The sequence below is a fragment of the Marmota monax genome, unplaced genomic scaffold (assembly GCF_021218885.2).
Source record: "Marmota monax isolate L192 unplaced genomic scaffold, Marmota_monax_Labrador192_F-V1.1 WCK01_AAM20220418_F8-fsc00006, whole genome shotgun sequence".
NCBI lineage: Eukaryota > Metazoa > Chordata > Mammalia > Rodentia > Sciuridae > Marmota > Marmota monax.
The window spans coordinates 18,495,254-18,513,715 of record NW_026693712.1 but is presented as its reverse complement, the minus strand read 5'-3'; the positions used below and the strand labels follow the sequence as shown (position 1 = coordinate 18,513,715).

At 45.8% G+C, this 18,462-nt stretch overlaps 1 protein-coding gene across 5 annotated transcripts; it reads left to right on the top strand.

Annotated features, from left to right (window-relative positions):
- Window positions 1–350: 350 nt before the first annotated feature.
- On the top strand, window positions 351–14,163 carry Slc4a9 (solute carrier family 4 member 9). Of its 5 annotated transcripts, none has more exons than XM_046460351.2 (22): window positions 352–594; window positions 921–1,081; window positions 1,338–1,445; window positions 1,868–1,923; window positions 2,043–2,200; window positions 2,473–2,560; window positions 2,891–3,045; window positions 3,388–3,504; window positions 3,669–3,843; window positions 3,998–4,131; window positions 4,293–4,555; window positions 5,833–5,891; window positions 6,117–6,305; window positions 6,430–6,543; window positions 7,730–7,891; window positions 8,040–8,218; window positions 8,958–9,030; window positions 10,579–10,647; window positions 10,878–11,051; window positions 11,585–11,740; window positions 12,117–12,217; window positions 13,821–14,163. In XM_046460351.2, exons 1-21 carry the CDS (start codon window positions 401–403, stop codon window positions 12,168–12,170), a joined length of 2,838 nt encoding a protein of 945 aa, XP_046316307.1. In that variant the 5' UTR covers window positions 352–400; the 3' UTR covers window positions 12,171–12,217; window positions 13,821–14,163. The 5 variants fall into 5 exon arrangements, 4 of the variants coding, with proteins under 4 accessions (XP_046316310.1, XP_046316307.1, XP_046316308.1 ...); XM_046460352.2 differs by having other exon boundaries at window positions 13,817–14,163; XR_006855247.2 differs by lacking the exon at window positions 13,821–14,163 and having other exon boundaries at window positions 10,878–10,998.
- Window positions 14,164–18,462: the final 4,299 nt, after the last annotated feature.

Below are 18,462 nucleotides of genomic sequence, written 5' to 3'. Positions count from 1 at the left end.
CCCAAACAGTTCTGGATGTTTGGTGTTTGCATGTGATACAAGCTAGGGACAACATAATCTGGGGGAGTAAGTGCTTAGACCTAGGTTAGCCATCTACTCCTATTTATTTACACAAAACACAGTGGGGTCAAACCTGATCTCACAGGAAATGCACATATACACTTTGGCCCCGGGTTGGGCATTTCTGGAGAGCCTGGGGAAACCAGGCTACAAACACTCTCATGCCAACAGGGGTGGGGAAGCAAGTAGGGGAACAGTTGACCCGGTATGCTCTGGAGCTAGCAGGTCTTGTTCTGTTTGTGTTGTGCTACTGTAACTGGGGTTGAGGGTGCATTATAAATATAGCCAGAGGGCCCCTAGAATTTCACTGCTCCTGAGACTCTGTGTGATCTTCAGTAAGATGAAGATGCCAGATGCCCATGAAAATGTTCCTGTAGAAGAGATGGACAGCAGCCTTGGCCTTAGCCTCAGCGTTGATGGCCCCTCAAACATAGACAGCAGGGAATTGGGGATATCCAAGGACCCTCTGCTCTTCATCCAGCTGAATGAGCTGCTGGGCTGGCCCCAGGCATTAGAGTGGAGAGAGACAGGCAGGTAAGTGGGACCCAGGCTAGTTCTGTGAGGCCCTTCCCCAGTTGGGGCTTCTTCCATGACCCCCTTGTTCCTCCTGTGGGTCTCCTTCCAACCTAAAATAAGGACTTTTTTTCTCTCTGCATTCTGCCTTTCATTAGTGTCCTTTGCAGTCTAGCTCTGAGTTCCCCAGGTCCCAGGATGAGGGGTGACTGCCCAAGATAGGCATGCTTGGCATTACAGGGCCCATGACTCCCCCATTGCCCTATCTTCCCTGGCTTTGCTGTGTCCCAGCTCCTGGCTGTGGGAGACATTCCCCAAATAACACTATCCATCCCCCTCTACCACAGGTGGATGCTGTTCGAGGAGAAGCTGGAGGTAGGAGCGGGCCGGTGGAGTGCTCCCCATGTGCCCACCCTGACACTGCCCAGCCTCCAGAAGCTCCGCAGCCTGCTAGCCAAGGGCCTTGTACTGCTGGACTGTCCAGCTCAGAGCCTCCTGGAGCTCGTGGGTAGGCTGTTAACCTTTTCAGGGAGATGCCATTTCCCTGGGATTTTCCCCAGTCTTGGAATCTTCTAGAGCCTACCTGACCCCATCCCACCCTAGATATTATTACAAGAAGGAGTTGGAAAGGCAGAGTGAAGAAGCAAATTCATGGGTCCCTACATTTCCTAAGACCCCTAGAAGGGAAATGAGGTGGGGAGAGGATGATATGGAGGTGCTTCAGAAAACTCTTAAGGACCTCAAGCCCCACATCTATTCTCCAGAACAGGTGATCCAGGCGGAATCATTGAGCCCAGAGCTGAGAGGACAGCTGCAGGCCTTATTGTTGCAGAGGCCCCAACATCACATCCAGACCAGAGGCATTTGTTGGGGTGAGAAGCCCTTTCCTGGGCCCAGGATCAACACCCTGGGGTGGGAGAATCCAAGATGTCCCTTGCACCTTCCTGAGACAGAAGTGGCCTAGGCTTAGCTCAGACTTCAACCCAAGACTCCTGGGCAAGTTCAGGAGCTGGTGGAAATAGGGGAAGGGATGGTTAGGAGCCCAATAGAGCTCTGTGAAGGGAGGCACTTGGTGGGTTCTGTGTCAGGGGCTTTACACACAGTATCTCATTTAATCTTGACAGTCACCCTGTAAGATAGTACCACAATTATCCCCATGTTAGTGATGAGAAAACTGAGGCCCAGTGGGAAATAGTGTGCTTTAGTTCTCATAGCTTGTTAGAGGAAAAGCTGGTCAGGGAGCCCTGGTGGATATGCCCCCAAAGCTCTTGACCGCTGTATAATCCTTTTGTAGGATCTGCCCATCCAAAAAAGGCTTCCCATGATGAAAATATTCCCCTGAAGGAACAGGTTTGTGGCCCTTCGTTGGGTAGGGTTGGGAGAGGAGTCAGGAATTAAAAGTTCTCATCAGTTGAGATACTGTCAGCATTCCCCTCCCCAAATAACCTTTCATACTCTGTGCCACACAGGGTCAAAACTCCCTGAGACAGAAGCTGCCTCCAGGGGCCGAGGCAGCAGCTGTGCTGGCCGGAGAACTGGGCTTCCTAGCACAGCCTGTGGGGGCCTTTGTGCGACTGCGGGACCCTGTGGTGCTGGGGCCACTTACTGAGGTGCCCATCCCCAGCAGGTGAGGCTACTGAGAAGGAGGCAGGGGTCCTAGAACTCAGAAAAAGGGCCTGTATGGGAGTGGGTTATGAGGGAATCCCTGGGTCAGTCCTCTGAAGGTGTGTGGGGGATGGGTGTAGGGATAGGGAAGGTGAGAGTGGTCAGCTCTGCAGAGCAGGCATGCAATGAGTATATGTATGGAGCTGGTAGGGAGGGCAGAGCGGTGTCAGTGGGCAGAACTGCCTTATGAGAAAGCAGCATCTGACCCTCCCTGGGGTTTGGTTCCTTCTTCAGGTTTTTCTGCCTCCTCCTGGGGCCCCCCGCACCCAGAAGGGGCTACCATGAAATGGGTCGGGCAGCAGCTGTACTACTCAGTGACCCGGTGAGCTGGGCAGGCATACCTGTGTGACTGTGCACATAGGCTACTATGAGTATGTGTGGACTCTGTATGTGTGACCAAGTACAGCAGTGAGGCAGAGTGTAGCTTTGTGTCTGTAGCAGGGGAACTGAAATTGCCATGGTTACCAACATAGCCTCATTACTGGCCCAATGCTGCACACAGAAGTCATTCAGTACTCATTGAATGAACGAATGCACGACTGATTTGCCTGCCTGTGTGACCTGTGTGTCTAGTTTTGAGAAACACACAAATGAAAATGCATTTGAGAGTCCAATTCTGTATTTACTGCCCATTCTGTGTTCCTAAACCCAGCAATTCCAGTGGTCAGTTCGCCGAGCCAGGAACCTTCATGACCTTCTGGCAGCCCTGGATACTTTCCTAGAAGGGGTGACTGTGCTCCCCCCAGGTCGGTGGGACTCAACAGCCCGGATCCCCCCACCCAAATGCCTGCCCTCTCAGCACAAAAGGTACCTGGGGGCCATCATTCCATACAGATCCTTCCTCAAAAGCAGTCTAGGGTCTAGAGCTACTGTGGAGGAGAGGACGGTCCTATCTTCGAATTTGAGTTCAGGCCAATCTAACTCTGATTTCTTCTCTTTCACTCTCTCGTTATTCAATCTGGACAAGTATCTTCCCCTCCCGAGCTTGGCTTTCACAGGGCGTGATATGACCTGAACCTTCTTTGCTCGCAACTCTGCCCTGTGAACCGGCCCCTCAGCGGCCACCAGGGGGCAGGGCGCCCCCAGCTCGGAGCCAAGTCGCGGGCTGGTTGGAGATTCTCCAACAGCCTGGGGTTCCCTTCTCCCTAGGCTCCCCTCGCAAATGCAGGAGGTCGAGGGCCTCTCCCGCGCGCGCAGAGCCCGCACAGAGGACAGGGACAGCCATGAGCCACACAAGCCTACCCTGGAGTTGCAGCGGACCGGCCGGTGAGGGGAGCTGCTTGGGAAGGATTGGGGGCCTGGGGAAGGGAGGAGTCATAGGGGATCCAGATGTGTGCTCGCCGGAAGGGCTCACCTGGTCGCAGGAAAAGTAGCGGGGATGGGGGCGTAAGGTATGGGAATCCGGATTACTGACGACCCACGGGCGGGAGGCTGTTTGGGGGCCTTGTCCAGGACGTGCGACGGAAGGCTCCGTGGTACCCAAGCGATTTCTTGGACGCCCTGCATCCCCAGTGTTTCTCAGCGGTGCTCTACATTTACCTGGCCACTGTCACTAATGCCATCACTTTCGGGGGTCTGCTAGGAGATGCCACTGAGGGTGCCCAGGTGGGTGGGGTGCAAAAGAGGGGTTGACACAAGCTTTGGTATCCGGGCTGCCATTCCCTTCTCCTGGAACTACGGGTCGGCTTAGGAGGCTCCCCAGAAGCTTGGGCTCCTGTGCAGAAGACTCCAGAGTCCTGAGCCCCATGCTGTCTTTCAGGGAGTGCTGGAAAGTTTCCTGGGCACAGCGGTGGCTGGAGCTGCCTTCTGCTTAATGGCAGGCCAGCCCCTCACCATCCTCAGCAGCACAGGACCAGTACTGGTCTTTGAGCGCTTGCTCTTCTCTTTCAGCAGGTAGGAGACCTCTCCCATCTCTCCAGCCCTTTACTAGTCACATCCTCAGCCTGGTCCTGGCTTGGTCAATAGGAAAAAATGAGAACTGTCTCTTTGGCTTGAGAGGCACCTGACCTGGGTTAGGTGGGGAGCAGACAGTCCTGCTGTCTCTCACCCCACAGAGATTACAGCCTGGACTACCTGCCCTTCCGCCTGTGGGTAGGCATCTGGGTGGCCACCTTTTGCCTGGTGCTGGTGGCCACAGAGGCCAGTGTGTTGGTGCGCTACTTCACCCGTTTCACCGAGGAAGGTTTCTGTGCCCTCATCAGCCTCATCTTCATCTATGATGCCCTGGGCAAAATGCTGAACCTGACCAGAGCCTATCCCATCCTAAGGCCGGGGTCTCCTGCTTATGGCTGCTTCTGTCAATACCCAGTCCCAGGAGGTGGGTTGAGGGGAACAGGGAGGGACCTTGACCAGGTGAGAACTGATGTGGGATGGGGAGGGATTCCCCCTGGTTAAATTCAATGAAATGTGAACACTTACTTGATAACCAGCAGCACTCTTCTCCTCTATGGTTCTGAATCAATTGAGAAAAAAAGACAATAGAAAACCCAATATTGTCTTTATTTCTAACACCAATAGAAGAACATGGGTTATACTGTGGGTGAATGGGTTTCCTAAAAATGAAGACAAATTAGAATTACCTACTCGGTAATGGCAGCACTGACAGAGATGATCTTGCTCCAGAAGAGCAGAGCTAAATACATGTACCAGATAGGCAGCTTACTCCTGAGAAATGGAAGAGAAAGAGGCAGGGCTAGAAATACCTACCTTCATCTCCTTTAGGTAATCAAATAAATCATAGTTTTTTCCCTGGAGGGAGTGACTGACCAGGTGAAGAGATTTGGAGTATTACACTTGCATATACCCTTCCATGTATCCCTGGTGGAAGGCAACACCAGGACTGGGGAAGGAGTGTCCTCTAACATGAGCCGGATTTGTGCTAGGCATGAATAAGACCAATTTGTCCCAACAGCTTGGAAAGCTGAGATAGGAGGATAAAAGACAGGGATAGGGAGATAGAGACTTTGAAGCCAACCTCGGCAATTTAGTGAGGCCCTAAGCAACTCAAAGGGCTGGGAATTTGCCTCAGTGGTTGATTGCCTCTAAATTCAATCCCCAGTACCAAAAACACAAACAAACCCAGTTTGTGCAGTGGTAGAAACACAGATTTGGGAACAGCTCATGCATTTGGCCAACATACATTTGCTGAGCAACTGCTGGGACCTTTTTCTATGATATGCACCAGAGTTACAAATGAGTAGAGAAGTGAGGGGCAGCTGGGTGCAGTGGTGCTTGACCCTAATCTTAGGGAGTTGAGAGGTTGAGGCAGGAGGATTGCAAATTTGAGACTAAGCTCAGCAACTTAAGGAAACCTAGTTTCAAGATTAAAAAAAAATTTAAAGGACCAGGGATATAACTCAGTGGTAAAGCACCACTGGGTTCAATCCCCAGTACAAAGAGGTAGAGAGTGAGTGAGAACTTATGGAGATGAGGGCAGGAGGCAATGCCCGACATAGCATCATAATTGGTAGTGATAGAGTCAGCAGACAGAGGAATCAGAAGTAAGAACTCTGGTTCATCTAGACCCATCAGATTAGAATCTTGTGGGGTTGGAGAAGGTTCTCAGGGGTTCTCAAGGTTCTCTCTGCTTTCCAGGAAATGAGTCTCAATGGACAAGGACAAAGCCAAAAGACAAAAATGACCTCTTAACCATGGTGAGATCCTGCTCCTGAGAAGGCCTGGGAAAGAAAGGGTGGCAGCCAAAGCAGTGAGTGGCTCTTAACTCTTCCCACACATAATCTAGGTCACTGAGGCCTATGACCAAAGACCTCCCATCCTGGGTCCTCGATGTTTCTGTGGGTCCCCCTTTCCTCAAGGTGTTTCCAGGAGAATAGTATACTTACTCTTCTGCATATAATGCTATCCGCCCTTTCATACAGGACCTTGGCCTGGTCAATGCATCCTTGCTGTCTCCACCTGAATGTACCCGGCAGGGAGGCTACCCTCGTGGCCCTGGTTGTCATACCGTCCCAGACATCGCCTTCTTCTCCCTTCTCCTCTTTCTTACCTCCTTCCTCTTTGCCATGGCCCTCAAGCATGTAAGGACCAGCCGCTTCTTCCCCTCCGTGGTGAGTATCACCTTTCTCTCTGTGTTAGAGGTTTGCTCTTAGCCTGGGTCCTGTCTCTGAATGGGAAAGTGTGTGGAAGGAGGGGGATGGCAGGCTGGAACCTGACTATCTACCATGTGGCCAGGTACGCAAGGTGCTCAGTGACTTCTCCTCAGTCCTGGCCATCTTGCTGGGCTGCAGCCTTGATGCCTTCCTGGGCCTAGCCACACCAAAGCTCTTGGTGCCCAGAGAGTTCAAGGTAAGAATTGGGGATCAGGAGAGGGGCCAGAAGGGAAAGCAGGGCCAGCAGACCCTGGAGGAGGAGGATGCATAAATATTACCCTTTTCTGAGCTTCTTTTCTTACACATAAAAAAATAGTAATAATAATGGTTATTGAAAGCATTAAATGAAGTACTGCAGCAGACATATAAGTGAATATAGAAATATATACACAGCAGATAATTATTATATGGTAGGGGTCAGGAGGATGGGTTCTAGGTAGACAGATCTGCCACTTCCTGGCTGTCTATTAGGCAAGTTATTGCACATTTCTGAGCCTCAATTTCTTAATCTATAAATGGAAATAAATAACAACAGTTCCTACCCCATAGGTTGTTTTGAAATTTACAGAAGATCACAGTGTACAGTACTGATTATTGTGCCTGGCACATACTCTCTCCTCAGTAAATGTTAGTCATTGTTGTTATGGGTTTTCCCTACCCTTGGCATGGCCCCACCCACTCCACTACTCCCCACTCTTCTTTGCACCACCCTTCATTACCTGCTCTGATTCATTACAGCTGGAGCTCCTTCCCTAGAGCATGATAGTGTTCAGGACAAGGCTTAGCCCAGATTCTTAGACTCTGCCTGCACATATGGAGACCTTCCACTGGACCCCCATTTCCCAGACGGGAGAGCAGAGGGGCTCCATCTAGGGCCAGGTGGCTCAGAACATTGGGCCGCTCCGCCCCACTTCCCAAACAGACGCTTGTAATCAGAGCAAATGCAGACACACCTGGCCCTGCCCTTCCCCTGTCCCAGATCATAGCAGGTCTGAGCCTGAGTTGCCCCACCCTGGATGGGGGCTATGCCCAAGGAGGAGGGCTCTATTATATACTATATACTACACCAAGAAATATGGGCAGGTTTTATCCACCAACTTTTCTTCTTCCTGGGAGGGAAGGACCCTGAAATCCAAAGTTCAGAGCCCCTGGTTCCAGTCGGCTTGGTGCCCCTTTAAGTCACTGGGATGGTGTATTTGGAACCAGATGCCTATGCATGTGCACGTGTGATTGTGTGCACACATACACATACATACACAAATCTGTTTCCACCTAGAATTCAGTGTCTTGAGGAGGGGAGCAGGTTGTAGAAGGATACCAAGGTTGGTTGTGCAGGTGAGGTGCTCTTAGTAGACTCTCCAACATGGAATGCCCTCCCCCAGCCCACACTCCCTGGGCGTGGCTGGCTTGTGTCGCCTTTTGGAACCAACCCCTGGTGGTTGACTGTGGCAGCCACCCTGCCTGCCCTGCTGCTGTCTATCCTCATCTTCATGGACCAGCAGATCACAGCAGTCATCCTCAATCGCAAGGAATATAGACTCCGGGTAAGGCCTGCTGGGTAAGGTCTCAGACCAAGGGACAGAAGCTCCAAGGTGGGGCCTCCAATCCCTAGTCTTCCACGGAGAGGACAAAGGCCCCAGGCATGGGCTACCCTCATCTACTTCCCATTCTCCTCCTCCTCACTATCTGCAGAAGGGAGCTGGCTTCCACCTGGACCTCTTCTGTGTGGCTGTGCTGATGCTGCTCACATCAGTGCTTGGGTTGCCCTGGTATGTCTCAGCCACTGTCATCTCCCTGGCCCACATGGATAGTCTTCGCAGAGAGAGCAGAGACTGTGCCCCTGGGGAGGCCCCCAGCTTCCTGGGCATCAGGTGAGGCTAGTATTCAAGAGGCTAGAGCAAGAGATGTACAGCAAGGTGGGGCACAGGGTATGTGACAGAGTTTCTGCGTGGCTTAAACTCTAATCTTGTGCACCACAGCACTGCAGTGGGGTAAATGGTGGGTTCTGGGAACTGCAATGGGTAAATCAGATCTTCTCTCCTCCTTCAGGCATGGGGACTGGGAGGGGCCTTAAGGGTGGAGGCAGGCAAGTGATTCTTAAAAATCCCCACTCAATGTAGAACACATGATTGATGTTACAAAAGAATTCATTACAAAAACAATTTTGTAATTGTTGGAAAACCAATCTGTCTAAAGTATATGGAATGAATTTTGTGAATTTTGAAATGTAAGGCTTTTTTGTTGTTGTTTTTTGTGGTACTGGGAATCAAACCCAGGACCTTGTGCATGCAAGGTAAGCACTCTTCCAACTGAAATGTAAGTCTTTATGGCAGTATAAAAATTACTAATTTTCCATCAAAATAAAAACAAAGAGCAGCTATGATCTTGAACTAATGGTGAGGCCTGGAAACCTCATTTTGAAGTGCTCTGCCATTTGCCGCCCACCAATACTCCACACCAAACTAAAGCCTTCACCCTGCCAGGTAACCTACTGGGTGATCCCTTTACTTTTCTCCAGCTGCCAGAGTCTATACTGGTGTCTGGTCAGGGTCTCCATCCTGGACCCAGGAACTCTCCCAGATCCGGGCTAATTTCTCCTTCTCCCCACAGGGAACAGAGGCTGACGGGCCTGGTGGTGTTCATCCTTACAGGCATGTCCATCTTTCTGGCACCTGTGCTCAAGGTACCTGGTAGGCCAGGATCAGGGTCAATGCAGTAATAACAAAACAGATAGCAAAAGCTGACACTGGTTGAATGCTTACTGTGTGACAGGCACTGCTTTCTCCATACTTGACCTCATTTTATCCTCATATTGACCCTAAAAGTTATATCAACTTTACAAACAAGAAACGCAAAGGTTAAAGAAGTAACTTGCAAAAGAGAGAGTTTCTCGGATCTGAGACCCCCAAACTCATATTCAGAAGGCTTTCTATCCAATGGAGCAGAATGTGGGCATCTAACCATCCCCTAGGGTCCAAGTGCTACCCTTGTTCCCAGCATCCCAACCAGCCTGAGACTAAGGCTTTATCATCACACCCCAGAACAACTTTGAGGCAAAAACCCTTTTCTTCTCCTTCAACAGACATTTATAGAACATGTGCTGTATGCCACTTCTGCTGGGTACCTGGAAGAAGTGAGGGCAGAGGAGTATAGAAAAGAAATATGAAACTAAGCCCTCTACCAGAAATATACACACAAACAAAAATCAAGTAATAGCAGAAGGGCTCAATAAGCCAAGATAGTAAAACACTTAAGGAGGGTGTGGAGAATGTCAGACAAGAGTCATTGGCAGGAAGACAAGAGAGGTTAGGGGAGGGAAAGGTCATGGAGGCTGGATGAGAGTGATTCAGTAGAAAGAGCCAGATGGACTGGATCATCCACTTACTAACTAGGTGACTCTCATAAACTATATGCCAAACATATAGTTCCAGGTACTGGGGATATGGTGGTGAACAAAAGAGGTCATGTCTCCATCCTTGCAGTCTGGTGAGAGAGGACATATTTTAAACAAATAAGGATCCAGGCACAACTCTGGAGACTAAAGAGTCAGGTGGATCCCAAGTTTGAGGCCAGCCTGGGCAACTTAGTGAGACCCTGTCTCAAAATAAAAATAATAAAAAGGGCTGGGAATATACTTAGTGGTAGAGTGCACTGGGTTCAATCCCTAGTACTTAAAAAGAAAAAAAGTAGTACCAGGGCTACTTTAGATTAGGTATTATCAGTGAAAGCCAAAGACCTCTCTGGGTTGTCATAAGATGAGGTATGTGTGGTGAGAGGGAATTGTCCATGAAGACATGAAGAAGTCTTATGGAAGAACATTTTAGGTGGAGTGAATAGTAAAGCAAAATACTTTTCATGGGGTAGAAACAAACTTGGCATGTTGAGTGACATAAAGGAGGCCAGTATACTGGGAACATACATAACAGAGAGGAGGAATGTGATAGATAAGATTGGAGAGGTAAGCCAGGTAATGGGCAAGTTACTTACTCTCTCTCTGAAAATCAGTTTCCCCATCTGTAAAATGCAGACAATAATATAATTCACCTCATTTTACTGATGTGAGAATTTCATGCAATCAGGCGATCAGGCATGCATGCAAAATGAGAAAAGAAAGAAAAGAAAAGGCATGGGCAGGCTCAGATGCTGGAGGCTGGGGTTGGAGTCTGAGTTGGGGCGTCTGGGCACTGGCAGAGGTAAACTCCTTCACCAGCTCTACACTTCTTCCTACCAGTTCATCCCAATGCCTGTGCTCTATGGCATCTTTCTGTACATGGGGGTGACAGCACTTAGCAGCATTCAGGTGAGTCCTTTAAAATCACCCAAAACCCCACTCCTCCTGTCTAAACTTGCCAATTACCCTTCTGCCCTGTTTGCTTTGCCTCTCTTGAGTGTAAAGAGTTGGCTGCCAGGCTCTGGATGGGGAGGAGGACAAAGGGACCTTTTGCCCCACCCCCACTGGGCTGGAGTAGCTAACAGTGACACTTTCTAGCTACCTGATTGCCCTGCTTTCCTTTTCCTCTCATCCTCCAGTTTATGAAGAGAGTTCAGCTCTTGTTGATGCCAGCAAAACACCAGCCAGACCTGCTGCTCTTGCGCCATGTACCTCTGAGCAGAGTCCACCTCTTCACAGCTATCCAGCTTGCCTGCCTAGGTCTGCTTTGGATAATTAAGTCTACTCCTGCAGCCATCATCTTCCCCCTCATGGTGATTTGGGGCAGTGTTGGGTAATCCTGGGAGTTCTGGGAGACTCTGATCCTGAGAGGGTGGCCAAGGCCTCCACAAGTGGAAGTCTATCCCCTCTCCCACTTGCCCTAGCTCTTCTTGGTTGGAAATCCTAAGAGAAAGAAAGACAGCTGAAGGATACCTACAGATAGGATAGGGCCAGGGTGCTTGATTCACCTCCTTTCCTAACCTCTTTGGGCTGATCTATGAACTCAAAACCAAACTGGAGTCCTGGGGTAAGGCAATGTTGAGGGGTAACAGAGAAGGAAGTTGAGAGCTATGGATTATGCAGTAGGACCAATCTGTTTACCATATCCCAGATGTATAACCTCTGAGAAGTTTTAATCTTTTAGGGCCTCAATTTCTTTCTCTATACCATGGGAATAAAATATCTTATAGGGATGTGTTATGTTCTGTGAAATGATACTCAATGCCTAGCATATAGGAAGTGCTCAATAAATATTACAGTTATGCTGTTGCTGCTGACAACCTTGGGCTTGTTTCTATTTCTGCAGTTGCTAGGCCTGGTTGGAGTCCGAAAGGCACTGGAATGGGTCTTCTCACCACAGGAACTCCTCTGGCTGGATGAACTCATGCCAGAGGAGGAAAGGAACATTCCTGAGAAGGGGCTAGAACCAGAGCACCCATTCAGTGGAAGTGACAGTGAAGATGTGAGCTCCAGATGGGATGACCCAGGGGAATGGGGCAGAAGTTGGGAGCACACTCTGTCCAGAAGCTATTCCTAAAGTTTAATATCTCCACTAACCGTGAAGATTTGATAAACACAATCACTCTCCTTAGCTCTATGTTGACATAGGCAGAATGGATAGTAAGGGAAATTTTTATTTGTAGGGCAGGGGTCCTGGTTTATGAGTCTATAGGGTGGAGAGGGCTGGATCACAGCTTTAAGGTGTGTCTTTTTCAACCTTGATCTGGGTTTTTATATATATCACTGGGGTTTATATCCTGTCACTGGGTCCCTTCTTTGCTTGCCTCTCTCTCTCTCTTTTTTTTTTTCCAACCCATCTTTGGATCTCTCTTCCACAGTCGGAGCTGATGTATCAGCCAAAGGTCCCAGAAATCAACATCTCTGTGAATTAGCTGGAGTAAGAGTATGGGAGTGAAGATCCCAGGAAGCCAAGCATAAGGTGAGGGTGTGAGCCAAGTAAGTGCTCCTAGCGTTGAGGATGGGAAGATGGGGCTCAGGCCTTGGAAACTTCTTTGGATAATTAAGTCTACTTAATTATCTACCTGACCAGTCCTGTGTTCTCTTCATACTCCAGTACCTTATGAACCCTAGGGTGGGGGAGGAAGAAGAAGGATATTTTCAGAGGCAAGAACAAAACGGCAAGAGGGAATGGGCTTGACTCCGTGCAGTTCCGAAGTCTGGCCAATAGAGGGAGATCAAATTCACACCATGAGGGACGTGGAGGTGGAAGGGGCGGAGGATGAGAGGGAGGGGTGCGATGACAAAAGAGCCAAAGGAGAGCAAGGAAGGATAAAGCTTAGGCTCCTCTCCCTCGCCCAGGAGGCTCCGCCTCAGCTATGAGCCACACTCCAGACAAGTGGAGGGATCCTCTATACCATTCGTTTATTCATCCATATATAATTTTCTGTTTTTTTTTTTTTTTTTTTTTTTTTTTAATTAAACGAGCTTATCACTGAGTATCCGGGAACTAGAGATAGAGTGGCAATCATAATCCCTGTCTTCAGAAAGCTTAAATCCCAGTGGCACAGTGGCAGCAGGAGGATTCCAAGTTCAAGGCCAGCCTCTGCAATTTAGCGAGACCCAGTGTCAAAGAGCTGGAAATGTAGCTCAGTGGTAAAGTGCCTCTGAGTTCAATCCCCAGTACAAAAAATAAAATAAAATCCCAGTGGGATAGTGCTGGATAAGAGAAGCCCAGGATGTGGGAGGTAGTGAAGATGGAATGAGTAGGAGTTAGTGAAGTTTCTAACGGGAAGTGGTCCATAATAAGAAATCTGAAGAGAAATTAGCCAGGACACAATGGAGGGGAAATGGTCTATGCTGAAGCCACAGCATATGCAAGAACCCAAAACTGTTTGCCCTTGATGATCTGAACTTTCTTTTTAGCCAAGAACACCCTCTCCATGTCTCTACAAGACCAAGAACCCAAAAGCCCCCACCAATTGCAATGGCAAGTTGGGCGTTAGTGAAAGGGCAATTCACTAGCTGGTCCAGAACAAGATCTCCTGGGCTTATATCCCTTAGCATTCCTTTTGCTCTTTGTCCTATTGTGTCCTTGAGCCCTTGCTCTGGCCTCATCATTTCTTCTCCCAGTTCACATGTGTGTCCTCAGGAAGTTAGGACATTGTTGGCCTTTGGCTTCACTGTCAGATGCTCTCAGCTGGGGATCTGGAACAATGGGACAGGACTGAAGGGCAGCTGGCCACAGGCTTTGGGCATTTTCTCTAGGTCAGTACACATGTGTCTAGGTCATTCTTCTTGTCATCTGCAGAGAATGAATATTTCCTGGAAGGGAACAGGCGGTTTTGTTGGTGTTTAGGAAAGGCTGGTGAGCCAAAGGGATTTACTTGCTCTCTACACAATTAATGAGACCTGAGCCCAGAAGCCCTTCCCATTTTGAACTATCTGTTCTCACAAATCCTCATTTATAGAATCTGGAGATTGGTCATCTTTTCTACTCGCAAAAGAAGAAAAAGTCTCTTTCCAGAATAAGGATCCCTTTATGTGAAACAGCTTATTTATTTACTTATTTTATTTTGAGACAGGGTCTTGCTAAGTTGCTGAGACTGGCCTCCAACTTGCCATCTCCTGCCTGCTTCCTGAGTCACTGGGATTACAGGCCATGAGCCACTATGGCCAGCTTGAAGCACTTTTTTATACAAATAAAAATAATCTTTCTTATTGTTTTGTTGACCACAAAAGTAAATGAAGCAACTGGAAAAATCTCAAAACATTACAGAAATGGGTAATTTTGAAATGGAAATCATTCAAGAAATAACCATTGTTCACATTTTGGTGTCTGTTGTTCAGATTTATTTCAATGGATACGTTACTATTTTTTCTTAAAAATAGTATACTATAAAGTTCTGTACCATATGTTTCACTTAATATGCACTGAGCATTTCTCCATGTCAGTACACATGTGAACTTCTCACTACCTCATTCGGTCATCTGCATAGAATAAATAATCTTATAAATTTGAAAAAGACCCCCCCAGCATATAAAGTCTTCTGCAAGTGCAAGAATTTCTCCAGAGTTCATAGCTAGGAGTGGAATTAAAGAATAACAGTGAAAAGAACACCTATATATTCCAACACTCAGGTTAAGAAATAGAATATTTCTAGTACCTTAGAAGCCTCTCTCTATATGTCCTTCCCAGACTGCATCCTCACTTCCAGAAAACGACTCTCCTACATTTGATGGTAATCATTCTACTGCATTTTTTGAAACAGGGATTGAACTCAGGGGCACTCGACCACTGAGCCACAGTCACATCTTCAGCCCTATTTTGTATTTTATTTAGAGACAGGGTCTCACTGAGTTGCTTAACACCTCCCAAGCTGCTGGGATTACAGGTGTGTGCCACCAGGCCTGGCGATTCTACTGCTTTTTAAAAGAATTTTAACTTTCCTTATGTACCCTTACATATTTATTATTTTACATACTTTTGGATGATAAATATAAATAGAACCATAGTGTAGAATTCTTCTGTGATGGCTTCTTTCACTCAGTATGTTTGAATCAATCAAGTTGATGCATGTACTTGTAGTTTGTTTTTCTTGTTGCTATGTAGTACTCCATTGTATGTCTCCACCAAAATTCAATTATCCAACTTTCTATGGATTCAAAGAAGTCACTGGTGAAGTCAATGCTCTAGTACTTCAGCTGTGGAAAGTTTAAATAGATTCAAATTCTTTAATTTTCAGGCTATTTATTCTTTAGCCAGTTTTGGTAAGCTGTATTTTTTGGTTATTTATTATTTTTTTATTTTCCTTTTGTGGTGCTGGGATTGAACTTGGGGGCCCTTATTGAGCTAAATCCCTAGCCCTAAAATTTATTAATTTTTATCTAAGTTCTCATATTTATTGGCATAAAGTTATTTTAATAACCCTTATATAATTTTAGCTGTGATTCTCTTACCATTTCTTTTTTTTAAAATTTGTAGATGGACACAATACCTTTATTTTATTTATTTATTTTTATAGGGTGCCAAGGATGGAACCCAGTGCCTCACACATGCTAGGCAAATGCTCTACCACTGAGCCACAACCTCATCCCCCCATTTCTATTATTATTTGTGCATTCTCTTAATTGCTCTTGCCTCAAGTTAGTTTATTTAATAGTATTTTCAAATAATTTTCACGTTGTTGATCTCTGTTGAATGTTTTCTATCTTATTACTTTCTTTCTTTTCTTTGTTATTCTCTTCTATTTCTTTAGGTTATTCTGTTGTTTTTCTAAGTTCTTAGCCCCTATTAAAAGAATTTTTTTTTAGTTGTAGATGGGCACAATACCTTTATTTTATTTGTTTTTTTAATTTTTTTTTAATTGGTGCTCAGAATCGAGCCCAGTGCCTCATGCATGCTAGGCAAGGGCTCTACCACTGAGCCAGAACTTGGTCCTATTTTGAGCCTAATTAGAATGCATCCTAATGTAAGCATTGCTGTCATAATTTTCCTCCTGTTTTAATTACATCCTATAATTTTGATACATTATATTCTCAACATTTTAAAAATATTTTTATTAGTTATACATGGGCACAATGCCTTTATTTTATTTGTTTATTTTTTTATGTGGTGCTGAGAATTGGACCCAGTGCCTCACACATGCTAGGCAAGTGCTCTGCCACGGAGCCACAACCCCAGCCCCTTAACATTATTTTTAAGTATTTTCTATTAGATCCACAAGCTATTGAAAGTGCATTTTTAAATGTTCACATATATTATTTCCCCCTTAGTTATCTTTTTTTTTTTTTGTAACTTATTTCTAATTTAATTGCATTTAGAGATTTTTGAGGCTAACTTTATGGCCTGGCATATGGTCGAGTTTTGTAAATATTCCATGGGTACTTAAAAAGAATGTTTATTCTCTTAATTGTTAGGAGCAATATTATATTAATTTCTATTAGGCTAGACTATTAATTATGCTGTTCAAAATGTTTTACATAGTTGGTCTGTTTGAACTATCACATTAATGTACCTCACATGATAATATATTTGTCAATATCAATTTCTCCTTGACGATTTTTCCCCCCACATTGGGAACTGCACTCAAGGCAGAAATGTGTCTGAATCTACTTTTTAAAAAATATTTTTTAGTTGTAGTTGGACACAATACCTTTATTTTATTTACTTATTTTTATATGGTGCTGAGGATCAAACCCAGGGCCTTACACATGCTAGGCGAGCACTCTACCGCTGAGCCACAACCCCAGCCCTGAACCTACTGCTTTAATGTAGGTAAAAATTAGGAGAGTTCAGGTAAATCTTTGAATGAAGAGAGGGAGGACTTGCTGACTGGTGCAAAATGAGAGAAAAAGGTGAGAATGAGAGAAGCAATTCTGGTTTCAGGGTCAATTACTGCCTTTTACCTCTCTTCCAGGTGCTTTTACCTCTCTTCCAAGGGCTGTCCAGGGATTCACTGATCGTTCATTATACATTCATTCAGCAAATATGTGTTAAATACCTATTGGTGGCCCATGCCTGTAATCCCAGCAGTTTGGGAGGCTGAGGCAGGAAGATCATGAGTTCAAAGCCAGCCCCAGCAAAAGCAAGGCGGCGCTAAGCAACTCAATGAGACCCTGTCTGTAAATAAAATTTAAAATAGGGCTGGGGATGTTGCTCAGTGGTTATGCACCCCTGGGTTCAATCCCTGGTACCAAAAAATAAAAAAATAAAAATAAAAATAAACCAAAAAAACAAAACTAAAAAACAAACAAACAAAAAACCCCTACTATATGCCAGGTAGTGTTCTATGTGTAAGATTTCAGTGGTAAATAAGAGAAGATATTTACTCTCCTAGAGATTCTAGTAGGGAATACAAAATAAATAAGTATAATAATATATACACAATACAATATTGGACAGTGACCAATGTAGTAATCCAGGTAAATGTGATAGTGAGGAAGGCCTTGGTGTTGGCTATTTTAATATGGGGAGTGGTAAGGGCCTCTTTGAGAAAATAACATTTGAGCAGAGACCTGAATGACAAAAATGAGTCAGACTTGGTAATAGGAGAGAGGATATGTAGGGGAAGCATTCATGGCCAAAGGAATATGCTTTCAAAGCCTTTCAGTCAGTAAGGATTTTGGAATGTTTAAGAAACTGAATGAAGGTTCATGGAGCTAGAATGGAGTGAGGGAGAGAATACTGCAAGATGAGGTTGGGAAGGGTGAGGATTAGGGTTGTAGGCTACCATAATGAATACCTTAGAAAAGCAGTGTGGGCGAGGCCTTGTCACTTGGGGTAAAAATAGTAGGGCCCCAACCCAGGGTAGCCAAAACAAGGTTGAAAATAAAAAACCAAGTTGGAGAACTTGTAATTTCTGATTTTAAAACTTTCTACAAAGCTATAATAATCAAGACAGGGTGTGGTAGTAGCATAAGGCAGACATATAGATTAACAGAACAGAATTGACAGTCTAGAAACAAAACCTCACAATTATGGTCAATTAATTTTTCACATGGCTGCCCAGATAATTCAATGGTGAAAGATAATATTTTCAACACATGACACTGGGAAAACTGGATATCCACATGCAAATAAATGAAGTTGAACCCCTACTTTACACTATGTGCAAAAACTAACTCAGAATGGATCAATGACCTAAATATAAGAACTAAAAAACACTCTTTTTTTTTTTTTGTACCAGTAATTGAACCCAGGGCACTCTATCATTGAGCCACATCCCAGCCCTTTTTTATTTTTGAGACAGGGTTTCCCTAAGCTTCCCAAGCTGGCATTGAATTTGCAATCCTCCTGTCTCAGTCTATGAGTAGCTAGAATTACAGGCATGTGGCACCACGCCTGGCTAAAACACTTCCTTAAAAGAAAACATAGGCATAAATCTTTATGACCTTGGATTTAGCAATGGTTTCTTAGACATGATAACATAAGACAAACCACAAAAGAAAAAAATTAATTGGACATAATAAAAATTAAAAACTTCCCTGCTGCAAATGACACTCAAGAATGTGAAAAAACACCAGGCATGGGGACACACACCTGCAATCCTAGTGGCTTGGGAGGCTGAGGCAGGAAGATCTTGAGTTCAAAACCAACCTCAGCAATTTAGCAAGGGCCTAAGTAACTCAACAAGATCCTATCTCTATCTAAAATATAAAATGCGCTATGGATGTGGCTCAGGGTTAAGCACCCCTGGACTCAATCCCTGGTACCAAAAAAAAAAA